Source organism: Nuphar pumila, chromosome 7, assembly GCF_984573655.1.
Source record: "Nuphar pumila chromosome 7, dmNupPumi1.hap1.1, whole genome shotgun sequence".
In the NCBI taxonomy this organism is placed as follows: Eukaryota; Viridiplantae; Streptophyta; class Magnoliopsida; order Nymphaeales; family Nymphaeaceae; genus Nuphar; species Nuphar pumila.
In genome coordinates this window covers 20,599,746-20,617,477 of record NC_143255.1, presented here as the reverse complement: position 1 = coordinate 20,617,477, position 17,732 = coordinate 20,599,746, and the positions used below count along the sequence as shown (strand labels likewise).

General features: G+C 36.5%; 1 protein-coding gene across 1 annotated transcript in view; it reads right to left on the bottom strand.

Annotated features, from left to right (window-relative positions):
• The window catches only part of LOC149831446 (T-complex protein 1 subunit zeta 1), a 33,854-nt gene that overhangs the window by 1,635 nt on the left and 14,487 nt on the right, over positions 1-17,732 (bottom strand). Inside the window, exons 10-11 of the mRNA XM_090013903.1 lie at positions 15,469-15,673; positions 15,214-15,308 (exon numbers count right to left, since the gene is read on the bottom strand). Of these exons, the coding sequence (XP_089870029.1) occupies positions 15,214-15,308; positions 15,469-15,673 (300 nt within the window). The remainder of the gene's footprint in view (positions 1-15,213; positions 15,309-15,468; positions 15,674-17,732) is intronic.

Sequence of the window (17,732 nt, the reverse complement as noted above, 5' to 3'; positions counted from 1 at the left end):
TTTTTTACCCGAAAGGGTATTTTTGTCATTTTACATTTTGCGCATATTCCATTTGGAATATGCTGTAATTTTTCCATTATTTTTGTATTTCTTTTAATTTTTAATTTTTTTCTTTTTTTGCACTCTCAAAAAGTGCATTGGGGGTCTCCCCAATAGAGTCGTTGGGGAGCCCCCAACGGTCACAATTGTGACCGTTGGGAGCTCCCCAACGACTCCTTTGGGGAGCCCCCTCTTGCCTCCTTCCTTCTTGTATAAATAGGGGTGTTCCCCCTTTGTATTTTCTTAAGCTTGAGAGTCTCAAGCATTTGCTTTTATATATTGAAATACATGCATTATTGCATGTTTATTATTTATACACTTTTTGTGTATTTTGTTCAAGTGTTGTGAGAGTGCTTTCGTGCACTTCTTTTATAAGGTTTTTATGCTTGTTTATGCATTGTCTCTTCGTAGACAATTTCACATGGTATCAGAGCTCGGTTGTTGATTGGAGATTGTGAGATCCGCCTTTGTTCGAGTGCCTCGAAAACCGTGCCTTCGGATTTTTTGAGATTGAAGTGGTGGATCTTGCTTCTCAAATATTTTAGAAGGATCTTGTGCTAAGAAGAAGTGGAAACATCGTATTGGTACGTCTTTTTTCTTCTTCTCTCTACGTCTTAATGGGTGAGAAAGAGTCTCACTTTGCCCTTGGCTTCAAGTTGAATGGGTCCAACTATCATATTTGGGCCGGGAATATGGAGGCCCACATAAAAGGAAAAGGATTGTGGGGTTATGTGCAAGGAACAATTCCGGAACCGGAACCCAAGATAACCATAATGGACGGAAGTGAAATCAAGATTCTTGAGGGAGAGGAAAGGATCAAAGCTCTTGAAGAATACTCAAAGAAACACGATGAATGGGAAATGAAGAATTTCAAGATTCTTTCTTGGTTCTTCGCATCCGTCGAAACGAAGATTAATGCCAACATTATCAAATTCAAAAAGGCATCGGAAGCTTGGCATTATCTCGAGAAGATGTATACATCAAGAGACCTATCTCATAAGTATTACCTTCAAAAGAAGGCCCTCTCCCTTACTCAAGGTGAAATGTCTATTAGGGAATATTTTGCCGATCTTTCCTCTATTTGGGATGAGCTCTCTATGCTTGAACCAAAATGGAGTGGAGAGGCAATTGAACTCCGCCACAAGCAACTTGAAGAAGATCGTTTCTTCAATTTTTTGAATGGGTTGAGACCGGAATTTGAGCAAATAAGGTCATCACTTCTATCCTCATTTACTCCTCCCTCTCTTGAAGATGTTCTCACCAAATTAAGTGGTGAGGAGACTCGTATGAATTTATGTAAACAAGGACCAAGTGTTCTTATGGTTCCTTGTAATTATGAAGAAAATAATGAGGTTAATGCCGTATCAAGACCCGGAAATAATGTAAAGACCTATCGTCCTCCTCACTTTAAATTCCAAAATCAAGGAGGAGATGGTGGACAAAGAGGGAAGCGGGACTATAGCAAGACTATATGTCACTTTTGTAAAGAACCGGGGCATATCAAGCCGGTATGTCCCAAATGGAAGAAGCTCCTTGCTATGGCCACTACCGGTGCACCACAAAAGGAAGAGGCATCATCAAGTGGGTCACTCTCGTTGAACCAAATAATGGAAGCCCTTCAACCTCTTCTCAAGGGAGCTACATCCGGTGCCGCCGTGTCTACTTCTTCCATTCCAGGTAAAGTCCCTTGGCTTTTGGACTCAGGTGCATCCTTTCATATGTCCCCAAACATGTTTTCACTTTCCGATTATTCAAAAAATGCTTCTCCATCCTTTGTTTCCACTGCGGATGGAACTTCTCTTGAAATTAAAGGAATAGGTAATTTTGAAACTCAAGACTTTTTTATTCCAAAAATTAGATTTATACCTAAACTTAATTTAAATCTTCTTTCTGTTTCTCAACTCTCGGATCATGGTTGTGATATTAAATTTTCATGTGATAAATGTTTAATACAGGATCGCCTGTCCGGGAAATTGATTGGGGAAGGCTTTAGAAAAGGCGATTTATACTACATGGAATCTCTTCGAGTTCCAAAATCTTTTTGTAATGTTGCCCGAAACAAAGATATAAACATGTGGCACAAAAGACTTGGTCATCCTAATGTCACCAAGTTGTCTTACTTACATTTTGCAAAAGACCTATGTAAAAGTTCCTTTTCTTGTAATGACTGTATTCTCGGAAAAATGAAAAGTTTACCTTTTGAGCAAAGAACTATGTTCTCATCAAAACCCTTTGAAATTGTTCATTCCGATGTTTGGGGACCGGCACCTGTTGTCTCAAAAGGAGGTTTTTCTTATTATGTTATTTTTGTGGATGATTTCTCTAGATATTCATGGATCTTTTTTCTTAAATTCAAACATGAAGTCTTTTCATGCTTTAGAACTTTCCATTCGATGATCAAGAATCAATTTAATAGTAACATAAAGATTTTTAGAAGTGATTCTGGAGGAGAATATCTCTCCAACCAATTTAAAATATATCTTGAAGATCAAGGAATCATTCACCAAAGATCTTGTCCTAAAACCCCCCAACAGAATGGGTTGGCCGAAAGAAAACATAGACATATTATTGAGACCACTAGAACCCTTCTTATTTCCCAAAACATACCAAAAAATTTTTGGGCTGAAGCTGCTCTTGCTTCTGTTTATCTGATAAATCGTTTGCCTTCTAGATTATTAGGAAAAATATCTCCTTTTGAGATTTTATATAAACTTGAACCAGATTATAATAGATTACGAGTCTTCGGGTGTAAGTGTTTCATACTTACGGATAAGAATGACAAACTCTCTCCCAAAGCTATCCCCTGCGCTTTTCTTGGCTATTCTGAAACTCAAAAGGGATTTCGGTGTTATGATCTTCGAGAAGATGAGTTATATGTCTCTAGAAATGTAACTTTTTTGGAAAATGAAAGTGGATTTGAAAAAAATGTTTTGCAACAAGAAAATTTTGATTATTCCTTCCTTTTTGACTTATTGTCTAGTAATGATGATGTATCTAGTGATGATGATGTATCATCAAACCATGATGAGGACGTTGAGGGTAATGTCGAAGAGCATAACCAACAAGAAGGCAGGAGTTCAAGTGATCCAATAACATACTCACGTAGAAACCAAGACACCTTTAGAAGTGCTATTGATCAATATAGTGAACTTGTTCCTGTTCTCGATCACCGTAGATCTGAGAGGAATAGGAGACCTCCAACTCGTTTTGTCTCCTTTGATTCCTTTTCACCCCGATATAGGACTTGTCTTAGTGCCATTCATTCTTATTTTGAACCTAGAAACTTTGAAGAAGCTAAAAAATGTATAGAATGGCAAGAAGCTATGCAAAATGAACTTAATGCTCTTAAAAGGGCTGAAACTTGGGATTTCGAAACTCTACCCATAGGAAAGAAAACTATAGGTTGTCGATGGGTTTTTAAGGTTAAAACTAAGAGTGACGGATCCCTTGAAAGGTATAAAGCTCGCTTAGTTGCAAAAGGATATGGGCAAGAGTATGGGATTGATTATGAAGAAACTTTTGCTCCTGTAGCCCGAATGGTTACAGTTAGATGTCTCATTACTATTGCATCTATTAAAAATTGGAACATTTTTCAAATGGATGTGAAAAATGCTTTTTTAAATGGTGATCTTAACGAAGAAGTATATATGGATGCCCCACCAGGCATGAAGATTCATGAAAATAAAGTTCTTCGTCTTCGAAAGGCTCTTTATGGATTGAAACAAGCTCCCAAAGCCTGGTATGATAGATTTACCAGTGTAATGTTGGAAAATGGTTTCTTCTCATGCTATACTGACACTGCTCTATTTACTAAGAAATCTAAAGCAGGGATTGTAATATTATTGCTCTATGTTGATGATATGTTAATTACAGGTGATGATGTTCAAGGAGTCAAGGGTATTAAGTCCGTCTTGACTTCAAAATTTGAGATGTCAGACTTGGGTTTTCTGACATATTTTCTTGGAATTGAGGTTGCTTATTCGCAACGTGGTTATTTTTTATCTCAGTCTAAACTTGCTTGTGAGATTATTGACAGATCCGGGATTTCTGATGACAAAGTATGCGAAACTCCTGAAGTTGTGGGAGCAAAAATGAAAATTGACGATGGTGTTCCTTTAACCGATCCTACCCCTTACAGGCAGCTGGTAGGTTCGTTAATGTATCTTAGTATTACTAGACCTGACTTATCACATGCTATACACATCGCCAGTCAGTTTCAGCACGCTCCCACAACCGTTCATATGAGTGCTGTTCTTCGCATCGTCAGATACTTGAAGGGCACAATAAATAAGGGAGTATTTCTATCTTCTTCTTCTGATTTAAAATTACTTGCTTATACTGACTCAGATTGGGGAGGTGGCCCTAGTAACCGTCACTCCACCACTGGTTTTTGTGTTTTTCTAGGTGAATCTTTGATTTCATGGCGATGTAAAAAGCAACAGAAAGTCTCTTTGTCATCCACTGAAGCCGAATACAGAGCCATGGCATCCACTACCATGGAAATTGTATGGATTCGACAACTTTTGGAAGATATGGGAGTACCTATCCGAGAACCAACAAAGCTGTGTTGTGACAATAAAAGTGCAATCTATATTGCCAAAAATCACACCTTTCACGAGCGAACAAAGCATATAGAGATGGACTGCCATTATGTCAGAGAAGAATACTTGAAGAAGGTCATTGATCTACCATACGTGACGTCTGAGTATCAACTTGCGGACTTCTTCACAAAAGCTCTTTGTTCGCCTAGATTTCATTTCCTTCTGGACAAACTTGCGGTTATCACACCGTAAGTTTGAGGGGGGGTGTTAAAATGTACACTCAAAATCAATATTGTAAGTATAAATATATATACTTATATACATAGAGATACGTATACATATTTTATATGTATACGTATCTCTATATATAAGTATATATATTTATACATTTTTATCCTTTTTTTACCCGAAAGGGTATTTTTGTCATTTTACATTTTGCGCATATTCCATTTGGAATATGCTGTAATTTTTCCATTATTTTTGTATTTCTTTTAATTTTTAATTTTTTTCTTTTTTTGCACTCTCAAAAAGTGCATTGGGGGTCTCCCCAATAGAGTCGTTGGGGAGCCCCCAACGGTCACAATTGTGACCGTTGGGAGCTCCCCAACGACTCCTTTGGGGAGCCCCCTCTTGCCTCCTTCCTTCTTGTATAAATAGGGGTGTTCCCCCTTTGTATTTTCTTAAGCTTGAGAGTCTCAAGCATTTGCTTTTATATATTGAAATACATGCATTATTGCATGTTTATTATTTATACACTTTTTGTGTATTTTGTTCAAGTGTTGTGAGAGTGCTTTCGTGCACTTCTTTTATAAGGTTTTTATGCTTGTTTATGCATTGTCTCTTCGTAGACAATTTCACAAAAACATGATAATTTGAGTTGTGAAATTTTAGTGCATTGTGGGCCATTGATTTTTGAATCCCTTAGGAAACCTGCTTACATGTCACAATCACATGATTCAAAACTCGTTTTCTACTAAACAAACCTTCTAGATGACATTCATAAAGTACGACCAGCAGAAAAAATCTAAAAATTATGAAAAGAACGGAAATTATACCCAATAGTTTCATGCCTTCAATAGCACCAAATATTAACCCATATATATATATAGAGAGAGAGAGAGAGTAATGGGTAGGTGCTAAATGAGTTTTTCAGGTTTTTTCGTTTTGTTTTTAAATTCTGACCATACAGATGTGATCTATGTACTTGATTTTATAAGGATCAGCATTCCAACACATGGGTAGGTTTTTATAAGGTTCGAAAAATCAATGGTTCAAAATCTTTGTAAATTTTCGAGGCTCCAAATTTCATGTTTTTCATCGAAAACACATGATCCAGGTGTGGATTCTTTGTAATGCCCAACACATTTATGGGGTCAGAACTGCGAAAAAAACACCGGAAGAGCAGAAAACCCCATTTAGCATGTATCATTTAGCACATTTCATTTAGCACCTACCCATTACTATATATATTTATTTATTTATTTATGCAGAGAGAGAGAGAGCAGTGTGTAGGTGCAGACTGGTCTAGTTCTCAATGTTCTAACACATCTTTTGCAAATCAGACCGACAGGTATATTCAGGATCAAGGTTGTAAAAAACATATTGTAACCCTTATCGGCCAGGCCCAAAATAAGATATGTTTCGTATTGTATTGTAACAAATTGTATGTTTCAAATAAACAAATAAAAAAACCAAAAAAATCTGAAAATTTTGAAAAATTAGATAAGATAAAACTATAATAGCACATATCAAAACAATTATGTGTTATGAATGGCATGCATAAGACATCAAATATTCAATAATCAAGATAATATGCTATAAATGGCATGCAAATCTCACAAGAAAAATGCAAGCTATGAAATAATATGCATATCAAATAACAAATCTAAGCTAATAAGTCACAAGATTCAGAATAATGCGTGTTTACATAAACAAAAAAATACCATAGTGTTTTTTCAATACTTAAAAATTTTAGATAATCATTTTTTTCAAAATTCAAACAAAAATGAATTAGATGATGTCAATCATAAGTATCGTCATCATCTTCTTCTTCCTTTTTTTGCAAAAAATCTCCCTAAATCACTCTTAAACCCTTTAGGGATGAATATGAACTAGCCCCAAGGAGCCTTATATGTTTTTGAAAATAAAAAATTGAAATGAGTGCATGCAAACTGCATCTTTAGCGTATCTTAAGATATGCCCCATATCGGAGTGTATTGTAAGATACAGGGGCGTATATCAAGATACGGGTGTGTATCGTATCGGAACACCCCATAGATACGATACGTATCATAGCATATCATATGATACTCTACAATACTTACAACCATAGTTACTAGAAGCTTCTTAGGTAGGTGGAAAGCGCACTTCCTAGAAACTCGCTTCAGAAGCACAACTCCTTACTTCTGAAACTTCATGAAAATCTTGATTTTTTCACGCTTCTATGTTTCTCACACGCATCGTTCATGCTTTCTATATGCTTTTCTCACATTTCTTTTCATGTTTTTCATTTGCTTCTACACACCCATCATGTGCCTTTTCTAAATTGGCAACCATCATTGTTAGATTTTAACAAAAAATGAAATTCTTACACTACAAAATCATGAAATATAAGCTGTCATTTTTATTTTAGTTTTTATTTGCTTCTTGTTATATTTGTATTTAGTTCTCATATTCCTTTATTTTTTATTCTTGTTTTACTTTCAAACATGGTCGTACCGTATCGTACGATACGTATCGTTACATACTCATATCGTGATACGAGTTTGTATCCATGAAAGGTGTGTTTGGTGCTTCTTATTCTTTGCTTTTTATTGAGTTTTTTAATTGGTTATGTTTTATTTTAGATCCTTCGATGTTGTCTTCACGTTCATGACATATTAGAGATGATCTTGCATGGCAATACTGCAGAAGCATTGATGATATACCATGACTAGGATTACCATTGAATTTGATATGTCTATTTTGTGATGCTATTATTATAGGTGGACTGTATAGATTTAAGCAACATATTGTTGGTCAAGATCGAAATGTACATTCATGTGATTCTCTATCTATTCCTACCACTTTTTATGTTGATGTTATTGTTGAATTAGAAGAAATTTGAAGAAGAATTTTGCAAAAATGCAAAGATGAAGGACTTCCAACCATTGTTCTAAATTCTGAAAATGACAATGATGACCCAATTTCCAAAAAAATGGCCGAAGGTAAAGAGATCATCATACGAAAGATGGATGCAATACTGAGAAAATATTATCCTAATGTTTGGCAAATAGGCTCTAGAAGATAGTTTAGTTTTAGGATCTTTATAGTTTAGAACTTTAGAGAAGAAGATTGGCATGTAAGACGTTGGTTAAATGTAATGTTTTTAGTTATGATGAACTCTTAGTAGTTTAGTTATGACTTATGACATTTTTGTATGACTTGGATGTGAATTTAATATTGTTAGTTAGTTGGTTAAATGTAAGGCTTTAATTGTGTTTAAAATTTAAATTATGCAGTTATATTTTATTTACATTAGCAGTTATCAGTTGCATGGTTTGTTATTAATTTAAATTATGTAGCTGCCTTCATATGTGATTTTATGGTTGTATTTTGTGCAATTCATCATTGTTTTATGTGATATGATTTTTTTAGAATTTATGCTAAATTTTTCTTATTTTTTGGAAATTTTGGAAAAAAATTATTAAAAATTTACAATACGTTTACGATAAAATACGGGGTTACTTTGGGCTCGACCGATACGGGAAACGATATGATACTTACAACCTTGCTTTCAAATTTATACATCGCTTCTCGCTTCCTATAAATTTTAAAATGCCTTAATTCCCTCTTTTGCTTCCCGTATCATTTCTCGCTTCTGCTTCCTAATATGGCAACATTGCTCAGGATGGTCCATTTGCCATCTTGGGTTGCATTTTTCAAAGAAAAATCATGATTTTTTGAGTCATGAAAATGTGGTAGGTTGTAGGCCTTTGATTTTTTAAGCCTTTTTTGTTTATTACTATGTAAATTATATAAATCAATCTATATTGTCAGATTCATTAAGAAAAATGGGAAAATGAAAATTTATAGGTGCCAGCGATGTGCAAACATCCACACCTGCACCTATATATATATATATATATATATATATATATATAAGGTACCTTATTTTGGTATGCATTGGTTTATATAGATCCATTGAGCAAAGCAAGATCTATGAATATTATGAAATTGCAATCATAAAGGACCAACTTTAAAATATAACACTAGCAAATATGCTATGTTTAATGTCCCAGAGATAAGTTTTTAACTATTGGATATGTTGTGCAAGCCAAGAGTATAAGGAAGGGGGACCATCCAACCAAAGATAGACTACTGTTAAAATATATGTAATTCATATATATATATATATATATATATATATATATATATATATATTTATATATATATATAATACCCGATAGGGGTATTTCTGTCATTTCACAAGTACCCGATAGGGGTACTTGTTTTTCTTTGTTTATTTTTCTCTTTATTTTTTGTAAAATGTATTTTTTATTTTTTTGTTTTTTGCTCACTCAAAAGGGGCCCCACCATGTAGTCGATGGGGCCTCCAACGGTCACATTAGTGACCGTTGGGGGCTCCCAACGACTACATGGGGAGCCCCCTAGGTGGCTCTCCTTTTAAGGCCTCTTGGCCCTCTCCCTCTCCTCCTCTTGTGTATAAATAGGGGTGCTCCCCTCTTGTATTTTTCACTCTTGAGAGCTCTCTCTCTTTCAATAAGAGGCATTTATATTTTTATGTTGTGTTGTCTCTTGTGGGTTTGGGTATTAGCCCCTCTTTGTTTGTTCATTAGTAGATGTTGTAAGTGCTTAGTGCACTCTTTGCTTTTCCGCATATTTCATTACATGGTATCAGAGTCTTGTGTATGCTCTTCATTTTAATATAGCTAGTGGTGTAGCTATATTTGTTTTTTGTTTCTCTCTCCTTGATATTCTCTTGTAAGTGGTTGTTATGGAAGGAGAACAAAAGATTGATCTCTCCTTCAAGCTCAATGGTTCCAACTACATGATGTGGGCCGCCATGGAAAACAACCTCAAAGGGAAAAAGCTTTGGGGATACGTTATGGGCACCATTCCGGAACCACAACTCCAACTAACTAAGATGGAAGGCGATCAAGAAAAGGCTCTTGAAGGAGATGCCCGCATCAAGGCCATTGAAGATCACCAATCTAAAATAGAAGATTGGGAGAGTAAGCATGCCAAGATTCTTGCTTGGTTCATGAATAATGTGGAGCTCAAGATTTGCGCCAACATTGTCAAATTTAGGATGGCAAATGAAGCATGGTTCTTCATGAAAGGTATGTTTACACAAAAAGACCTTGCTAGTCAATTCTTCCTTCAAGAAAAAATCCGGACTATCAAGCAAGGAGAAATGAGTGTTAGGGATTACTTTAGCACTCTTGGCCCTCTATGGGATGAGCTATCCTTACTAGAACCAAAATGGGTTTCTAGTATAGATGTGGAATTAAGGAGAGAACAAATGGAAAAAGAACACTTTTTCCAATTTTTACATGGGCTTAGGCCCGAATATGAACAAGTTAGATCCTCCCTCCTACATAGATCAAAGCCACTTCCCTTGGAAGATGCCATAGCCGAAATATGCCAAGAAGAAACCCGTCTTGGCATGATTAAAGGAGGAAATGATGTCTTGGCCGTATCCAAACCTGGCAACCATATGAAAACCTACAAACCTCCACATTTTGGAAGACAAAATAACTATAATGGCAACTATAGAAAAGCCATTTGCCATCATTGTCAAGAACCGGGTCATATAAGACCTAATTGCCCTAAGTTGAATGAAGCACCAAAAAATAAAATTGCTTCCGTTGAAGAAGCTACTCAAAAGAAAGAGGAAGCAATCAAAGGAACGGACTCGTTTTCTCTTGCTCAACTATCGGAGGCACTACAAACTCTACTCAAGATTCCATCAACTTCGGGTGCCGCCGTAGCTTCCTCCTCTCCTCCAGGTATGTCGTCTTGGATCCTTGACTCTGGAGCTTCTTTTCATATGACCCCCCTTGAAAATGAGCTTTCCGATTTATGTAATAATTTTAAAAACTCCTATGTTTCAACTGCCGATGGTACATCTTTACAAGTTAAAAGTCTTGGAACCTTAAACTTTTCAAAAGACTTCTTTGTGCCAAACGTGAGAGTTGTACCTCAATTTAATTTAAATCTCCTCTCTGTTGCTCAAATATGCGATCATGGATGTAAAATCTCCTTCTCAACTAAGGATTGCTCTATACAGGATCTCCGGTCCGGGAAGCTGATTGGGCAAGGCCATAGAAGGGGAGATCTCTATTACATGAGCAACTTGAAACTCCCCATTAACTCTTTTTGTAACCATGTCCAAGATAAAAATATTGATATTTGGCATCAAAGACTTGGACATCCAAGTTTCTCAAAAATGTACTCCTTTCCATTTGGAAAGAAATTTTGTAATGAGAAACATTTTGTTTGCAAGAATTGTATTTTTGGCAAAATGAAATCTACTCCTTTTCCAAACCGGACTTTTGTATCCAAAAGACCTTTTGAGTTAGTCCATTCGGACGTTTGGGGTCCTTCCCCCATCATGTCTAAAGGAGGGTACTCCTATTATGTCACTTTCATCGATGACTATACTAGGTATGTATGGATCTACTTTCTCAATTTAAAATCCGAAGTCTTTGAGTTTTTTAAAAAAATTCATATGATAGTTAAAAATCAATTTTCAAGTAATATCTCTACTCTTAGATCCGATTCGGGTGGAGAATATTTATCAAATGAATTTCAAAACTATTTAGAAGTAAATGGGATTTGTCATCAAAGATCGTGTCCTAGGACTCCTCAACAAAACGGCTTGGCCGAAAGAAAGCATAGACATATCATGGAAACTACTAGGACACTCCTTATTTCCAAAGAAATTCCAAAGAATTTTTGGGCCGAAGCGGCCTTAACCTCAACTTATTTAATAAATAGAATGATATCTTCATCCTTACAAAATACATCTTCATACGAAAAACTATTTGAAAGAACACCTGACTTCAATAGATTAAGAGTTTTTGGATGTAAATGTTTTGTCCTTACTCATAAACAGGACAAATTATCTCCTAAAGCTATTGAATGCGTTTTCTTGGGTTATGGAGAAAATCAAAAGGGTTTTAGATGTTTTGACTTGAAAAATAATAAACTCTATGTATCCAAAGATGTAACCTTTTTGGAAAATGAAAATGGTTTTATGAAAACTAAAGATATTGACGAAAGTGAATATACTTTTTTATTTGATCTTCTATCTCAAGAAGATGAGACTCCTCAAGAAGAGGAAATCTCTAATGAGTCTTTGAATGACCTAGAGGAAATCCCTCTTGATAATGCTGTAGATGAGAATAATAGACCAATCCAAACATATGTTAGGCGTGGTCAACAAACTCAGATAAGTGCCTTAGAAAAATACTCTCAAGGATCCGACATTGAAGAAACATCTTTAAGGAGATCCAGTCGGATCTCCAATCCTCAAAATAGGTTTGTTTCCTATGAGTCCCTAACTCCTAGATATAGAGCATGTCTAATTGCATTACATTCATTTCATGAACCTTCACACTATAATGAGGCCAAAAATATTCCCCAATGGGTTGAAGCCATGAACTTAGAGCTTAGTGCCCTTGAAAAAGCAAAAAACTTGAGAAATAACTTCGTTACCCACTGGAAAGAAATCAATAGGATGTAGATGGGTCTTCAAAATTAAAACCAAGAGTGATGGTTCATTAGAACGTTATAAAGCACGATTAGTAGCTAAAGGATATGTTCAGGAATATGGTATAGATTATGAAGAAACCTTCGCACCTGTTGCTAGAATGACAAGTGTTAGGACTCTTATTGCTATTGCGTCTGTAAAGAAATGGCCTATCTATCAACTTGATGTTAAGAATGCATTTCTAAATGGCGAATTAAATGAAGAAGTTTACATGGATCCCCCACCAGGAGTATGTATTGGTAAAAATAAAATTCTTAAACTTAACAAGGCATTATATAGTTTAAAACAAGCTCCAAAGGCTTGGCATGATAGATTTAGTAATGTAATGACAAGTTTAAATTTTCATTCATGTTATACTGACACTGCTTTGTTTGTGAAAAGTACAGGGTCTTCTGTAGTTATTTTACTACTTTATGTTGATGATATGATCATCACAGGAAGTGATGAGCAAGGCATTAATGATATTAAAAAGGTTTTGAAAGAAAATTTTGATATGTCTGACCTTGGTTTCTTAAGATATTTTTTAGGAATTGAAGTGGCGTACTCTCCTCGAGGGTACATTCTCTCTCAGATGAAACTTGTTGCTGACATCTGTTCCAAATCGGGTATCTCCGATGACAAGAAGACAGAAACCCCAGAAGTCATCAATGCAAAATTAAGGTTGGAAGATGGAACACCTCTCGAGGATCCTACTCCCTACCGGCAACTTGTTGGGTCTCTAACCTATCTATCCATCACACGGCCAGACATTGCTCATGCCGTCCACTCTGTCAGTCAGTTTCAACATGCACCTACAACCGTGCACATGAGTGCAGTCTTAAGGATTGTCAGATATATCAAAAATACCATAACTAAGGGAGTTTTTCTTTCTTCTGCCTCGTCACTTGATTTAATTACTTATACCGATGCAGATTGGGGAGGAAATCCCAATGACCGTGTCTCAACTACCGGTTTTTGTGTTTTCTTAGGTGACTCTATGATTTCGTGGAGATGCAAGAAGCAACACAAAGTATCATTGTCCTCGACGGAAGCAGAATATCGTGCTATGGCCACTACAACCATGGAACTTGTGTGGCTAAGAAGCCTCCTCAGTGATATGGGCATTGTCATCTCTACTCCTTCGAAGATGTGTTGTGACAACAAAAGCGCAATCTATATTGCAAGCAATCACACCTTCCATGAGCGTACTAAACATATTGAGATGGACTGCCATTACGTTCGGGATGAATACCTAAGAGGAACTATAGCACTACCTTACGTCACATCAGAGTACCAGTTGGCGGACTTCTTCACTAAGGCTCTTGCGGCTCCTCGGTTTTTGTTTCTCCTTAACAAGCTTTCGGTTATATCCCCGTAAAGCTTGAGGGAGGGTGTTAAAATATATGTAATTCATATATATATATATATATATAATACCCGATAGGGGTATTTCTGTCATTTCACAAGTACCCGATAGGGGTACTTGTTTTTCTTTGTTTATTTTTCTCTTTATTTTTTGTAAAATGTATTTTTTATTTTTTTGTTTTTTGCTCACTCAAAAGGGGCCCCACCATGTAGTCGATGGGGCCTCCAACGGTCACATTAGTGACCGTTGGGGGCTCCCAACGACTACATGGGGAGCCCCCTAGGTGGCTCTCCTTTTAAGGCCTCTTGGCCCTCTCCCTCTCCTCCTCTTGTGTATAAATAGGGGTGCTCCCCTCTTGTATTTTTCACTCTTGAGAGCTCTCTCTCTTTCAATAAGAGGCATTTATATTTTTATGTTGTGTTGTCTCTTGTGGGTTTGGGTATTAGCCCCTCTTTGTTTGTTCATTAGTAGATGTTGTAAGTGCTTAGTGCACTCTTTGCTTTTCCGCATATTTCATTACAACTACAACTAGGATTTTTATAATCTCGAAAACTTCAAAATTTTCAAACTGACAGAAAAAATTTCTACAAGAGCTGTTTCCTAGGTTCTTGACAATGAAGATCACATCTGTATGGTCAGATTTGCCAAAAAACGCTTCTAAAAGTGATTTTTGAAAAGTGGTTTGGACAGTCCGCATATATATATATATATATATATATATATATATATATATATATATATATATATATAGGTGTATGTGATACCTTGTTTTGGTATGCATTGGTTTATATAGATCCATTCAGCAAAGCAAGATCTATCAATATCATGCAATCACAATCATAATCGACCAACTTTAAAATATTACACTAAAAGATATGCTATGTTCAATGTGCCAAAGATAGGATTTTGCTATTGGATATGTTATCCAATCCAAGATAATATAGTTATGATGACAGAGCCCCATTAATGAATTCAACTATCCTATGATTGCTACCGGTGTTAGAATTCATTAACTGAAATCTGGGCATGTGAACTAAATAAAAAAAAATCAAATCTATTGTTGGGTTGTGTAAATAATTACTTCATCTTGCAAACGCCACATACCTCACTTCATAAGTTTATATAACATATCAGCATTTGAACTTGTCAAGAGTATATAATACCTTAATTTCCAAAGATTCAAGTTTGTGACTCGATGAGTTGCACAATTATGAATTTCCATTCATTCAAATTACACATTGACAACGAATCCTTAGTTTCTGAATGAACTTGATATAGAAGACAAAAAATATCACATAGAACTATAGAGAACAGGTTCTAACAGATTCACCCAGCCAGGGTGGAGGAAATCCCTTGGAACCTGGAACACCTTGGCTGACATAGTGCAACTCTACCATTCCAGCTCATGTATATCCAAGGTTATAAGTTATAACTTTCATTAGCTATTACTAAATCACTGACATCAACAAAATACAAGAACCTGCAGAAATACAGCACAAGCAGTTCCTTACCAGTATAACTGCTTCATCCTCAATTGTATTTTTGACAGCCCTCAAACCATCACGAACAGCATCCTTTATCTGAGCAATGGTATGATCATTTGGGCCTTTAACCACAATTAAACAATTGTCACATCACTAGCCTTTATCATAGATGAAACTTGCAAGGTTGCTTACTAATAATAAGTCTATACATAGCATATAGTCGAAAGGAAAACGAGACAAAGACTGGCCATAAGTTTATTTATGGAAAGAACAGAGCAGCACCTTTTATTAATACTGTACACGAATGGGGATTCTTCACATTCTCAACAAATGTATATTTCTCCTCTCCAAGAACATGCTCATAAACAAGTCCAGCCCATCCAAGACAATCAGGAGTCAAGTCGTCAACAGAGTTCACAGCCTCTCCTCCACAAGCCAGAACAAGCCGTTCCATGTTTCTCCTCTTTGCCCTTCTAAGAGCAATTATCTAAAGTAAAAAAAAGTCAGCTAATAAGCCCCAGTACTGATAATAAAAACATTGATAAGGACGATGTGATCCCTGTTCATTAGCAACTGGTAAGACATAAAATCAATGTACCAAAGAGAAACATTTTGAATATTTACCAAAACCACAGGATAAACAAAAGCTTTTGGAGTTATCTCACTCATTATCTTATTAAGTACCATCCACGCTTTCAAATTATAACACTGTTGTTTACAAGGTAAAGAAATATAATCTTGGTTCACAGGGAAGTTTTCTAATTTCATTAGGATCACAATGATGTGCTTTGGATAAGGTTCCCAAATGGCTGAAAGTTTGGAGGAGAAACAGCAGCCTAGAAAGAGTCATTATCTCAACTGGAGCACGTCAAAGTACTCACTTGATTTTTATTATGCATAGATACAGAAAGTGATAAAATGTCATAGCAGCAAAAAATTCTCAATGGTCCTAATTAATACATCTGCAGGCGCCCTCGTACACAAACCTTAGCTGAGCCAAGTCCAGCCTAGGCTGCTGAAGCTCAGCTTGGTACTTCATGCACTATATATATATATATAGAGAGAGAGAGAGAGAGAAATGGATAGGTGCGAAATTAATATGTGCTAAATGGGTTTTTCTGCCCTTCCAGCTATGTCACATGGGTGCAGGTGCGGGTGTGGGTGTGGGTGCAGGTGCGGGTGCGAGTGCAGCACTTTCAAAAAACTTGGGTGCGGGGGTGCGGCAAAAATATAAAAAATTATATATATATATATATATATATATATATATATATATATATATATATATATATATATATATATATATATATATATATATATATAAAGTTGGACATAAATGACCCTGGGTGCATTGACTGCACCCAGGGTCAGGTTGACCGCATCGGGTGCGGGTGCGACGCGGGTGCGGCACCTAGTTGAAGAGTCCCTGTGACATAGCCTTCCAGTATTTTTTTCGCAGTTCTGACCCCCATAAATGTGTTGGGCATGATCGATTTACGAGGAATCCACACCTAGATCATGTGTTTTCGATGAAAAAAAATGATATTTGGAGCCTTGAAAATTAACAAAGATTTTGGACCATTGATTTTTTGAACCTTATAAAAACCCATCCATGTGTCAGAATCGAACACTTCAAGAGCTGATCCCTATAAAATCAAGTACATAGATCACATTTGTACAGTCAGAATTTAAAAATAAAACAAAAAAACCTTGAAAAACTAATTTAGCATGTATTATTTAGCACCTATCCATATATATATGATACAGTCCCAATTTCTTCGAACCTAGCTCCTTATCCAAATAGTGCGGACCCGATCTTGGGAGACCCTGATCCAACCTCAATGATCCAGAAAGTGCAATTGGATCCTCTGCAGGACAAACCGGAACCAAGATCCAAACTTCGGATGCTCGAAGCCACCTCAACCACCGTGGGGCTCATGACATATCAGCCATGTAGACATGCAGCCATCTCAGCCAGTGGGACCCTTGGGCGCCCCATCATTTATGGGCAAGTGAAACCCACAAGGAACCTGCCATCTAGGAGATATAGAAGGGCAATATTGGTATTTTGGAAATTTCGTAGGTCCACCTTGGAGGGCGCCCAACCCTCTTGAATATGGCCTAGATGATTGTGCAAAGGTGTTTAAGAAGACCTAGGTGTTATCCTAACCCTAGGAAGGTTTTATCTGAGAATAGGGTTGAGAGTCTTGAGACTCCAAGGAGCCTCTTTGGGTTTCACAAGGCTCTTTGGATTTCTCATTTTTTATTTAATTTTCTTTATGATTCCTTGTAATGGGTGTTGGCCTAATGAGTTCTCTTGAACCTATATATAGAGGCGCCCTTGTGCTGAAAAAAGTAGCTAAGCATTTTGAATTGAAAAATGTTTTCTTTTAGAAAATTGCTTCTCTCTTTCGCTCTTTTGAGCCCCTAGGCTTTTGTCTATTCTCTCTCTCTCTCTTGGCCCCTAAGCCCTCATCACCTTGACCCCCTAGGCCCCTAGACCTCTCTTTCTTCTAGCCAAGTCTCTCTCTTGGCTCAATTTTTGG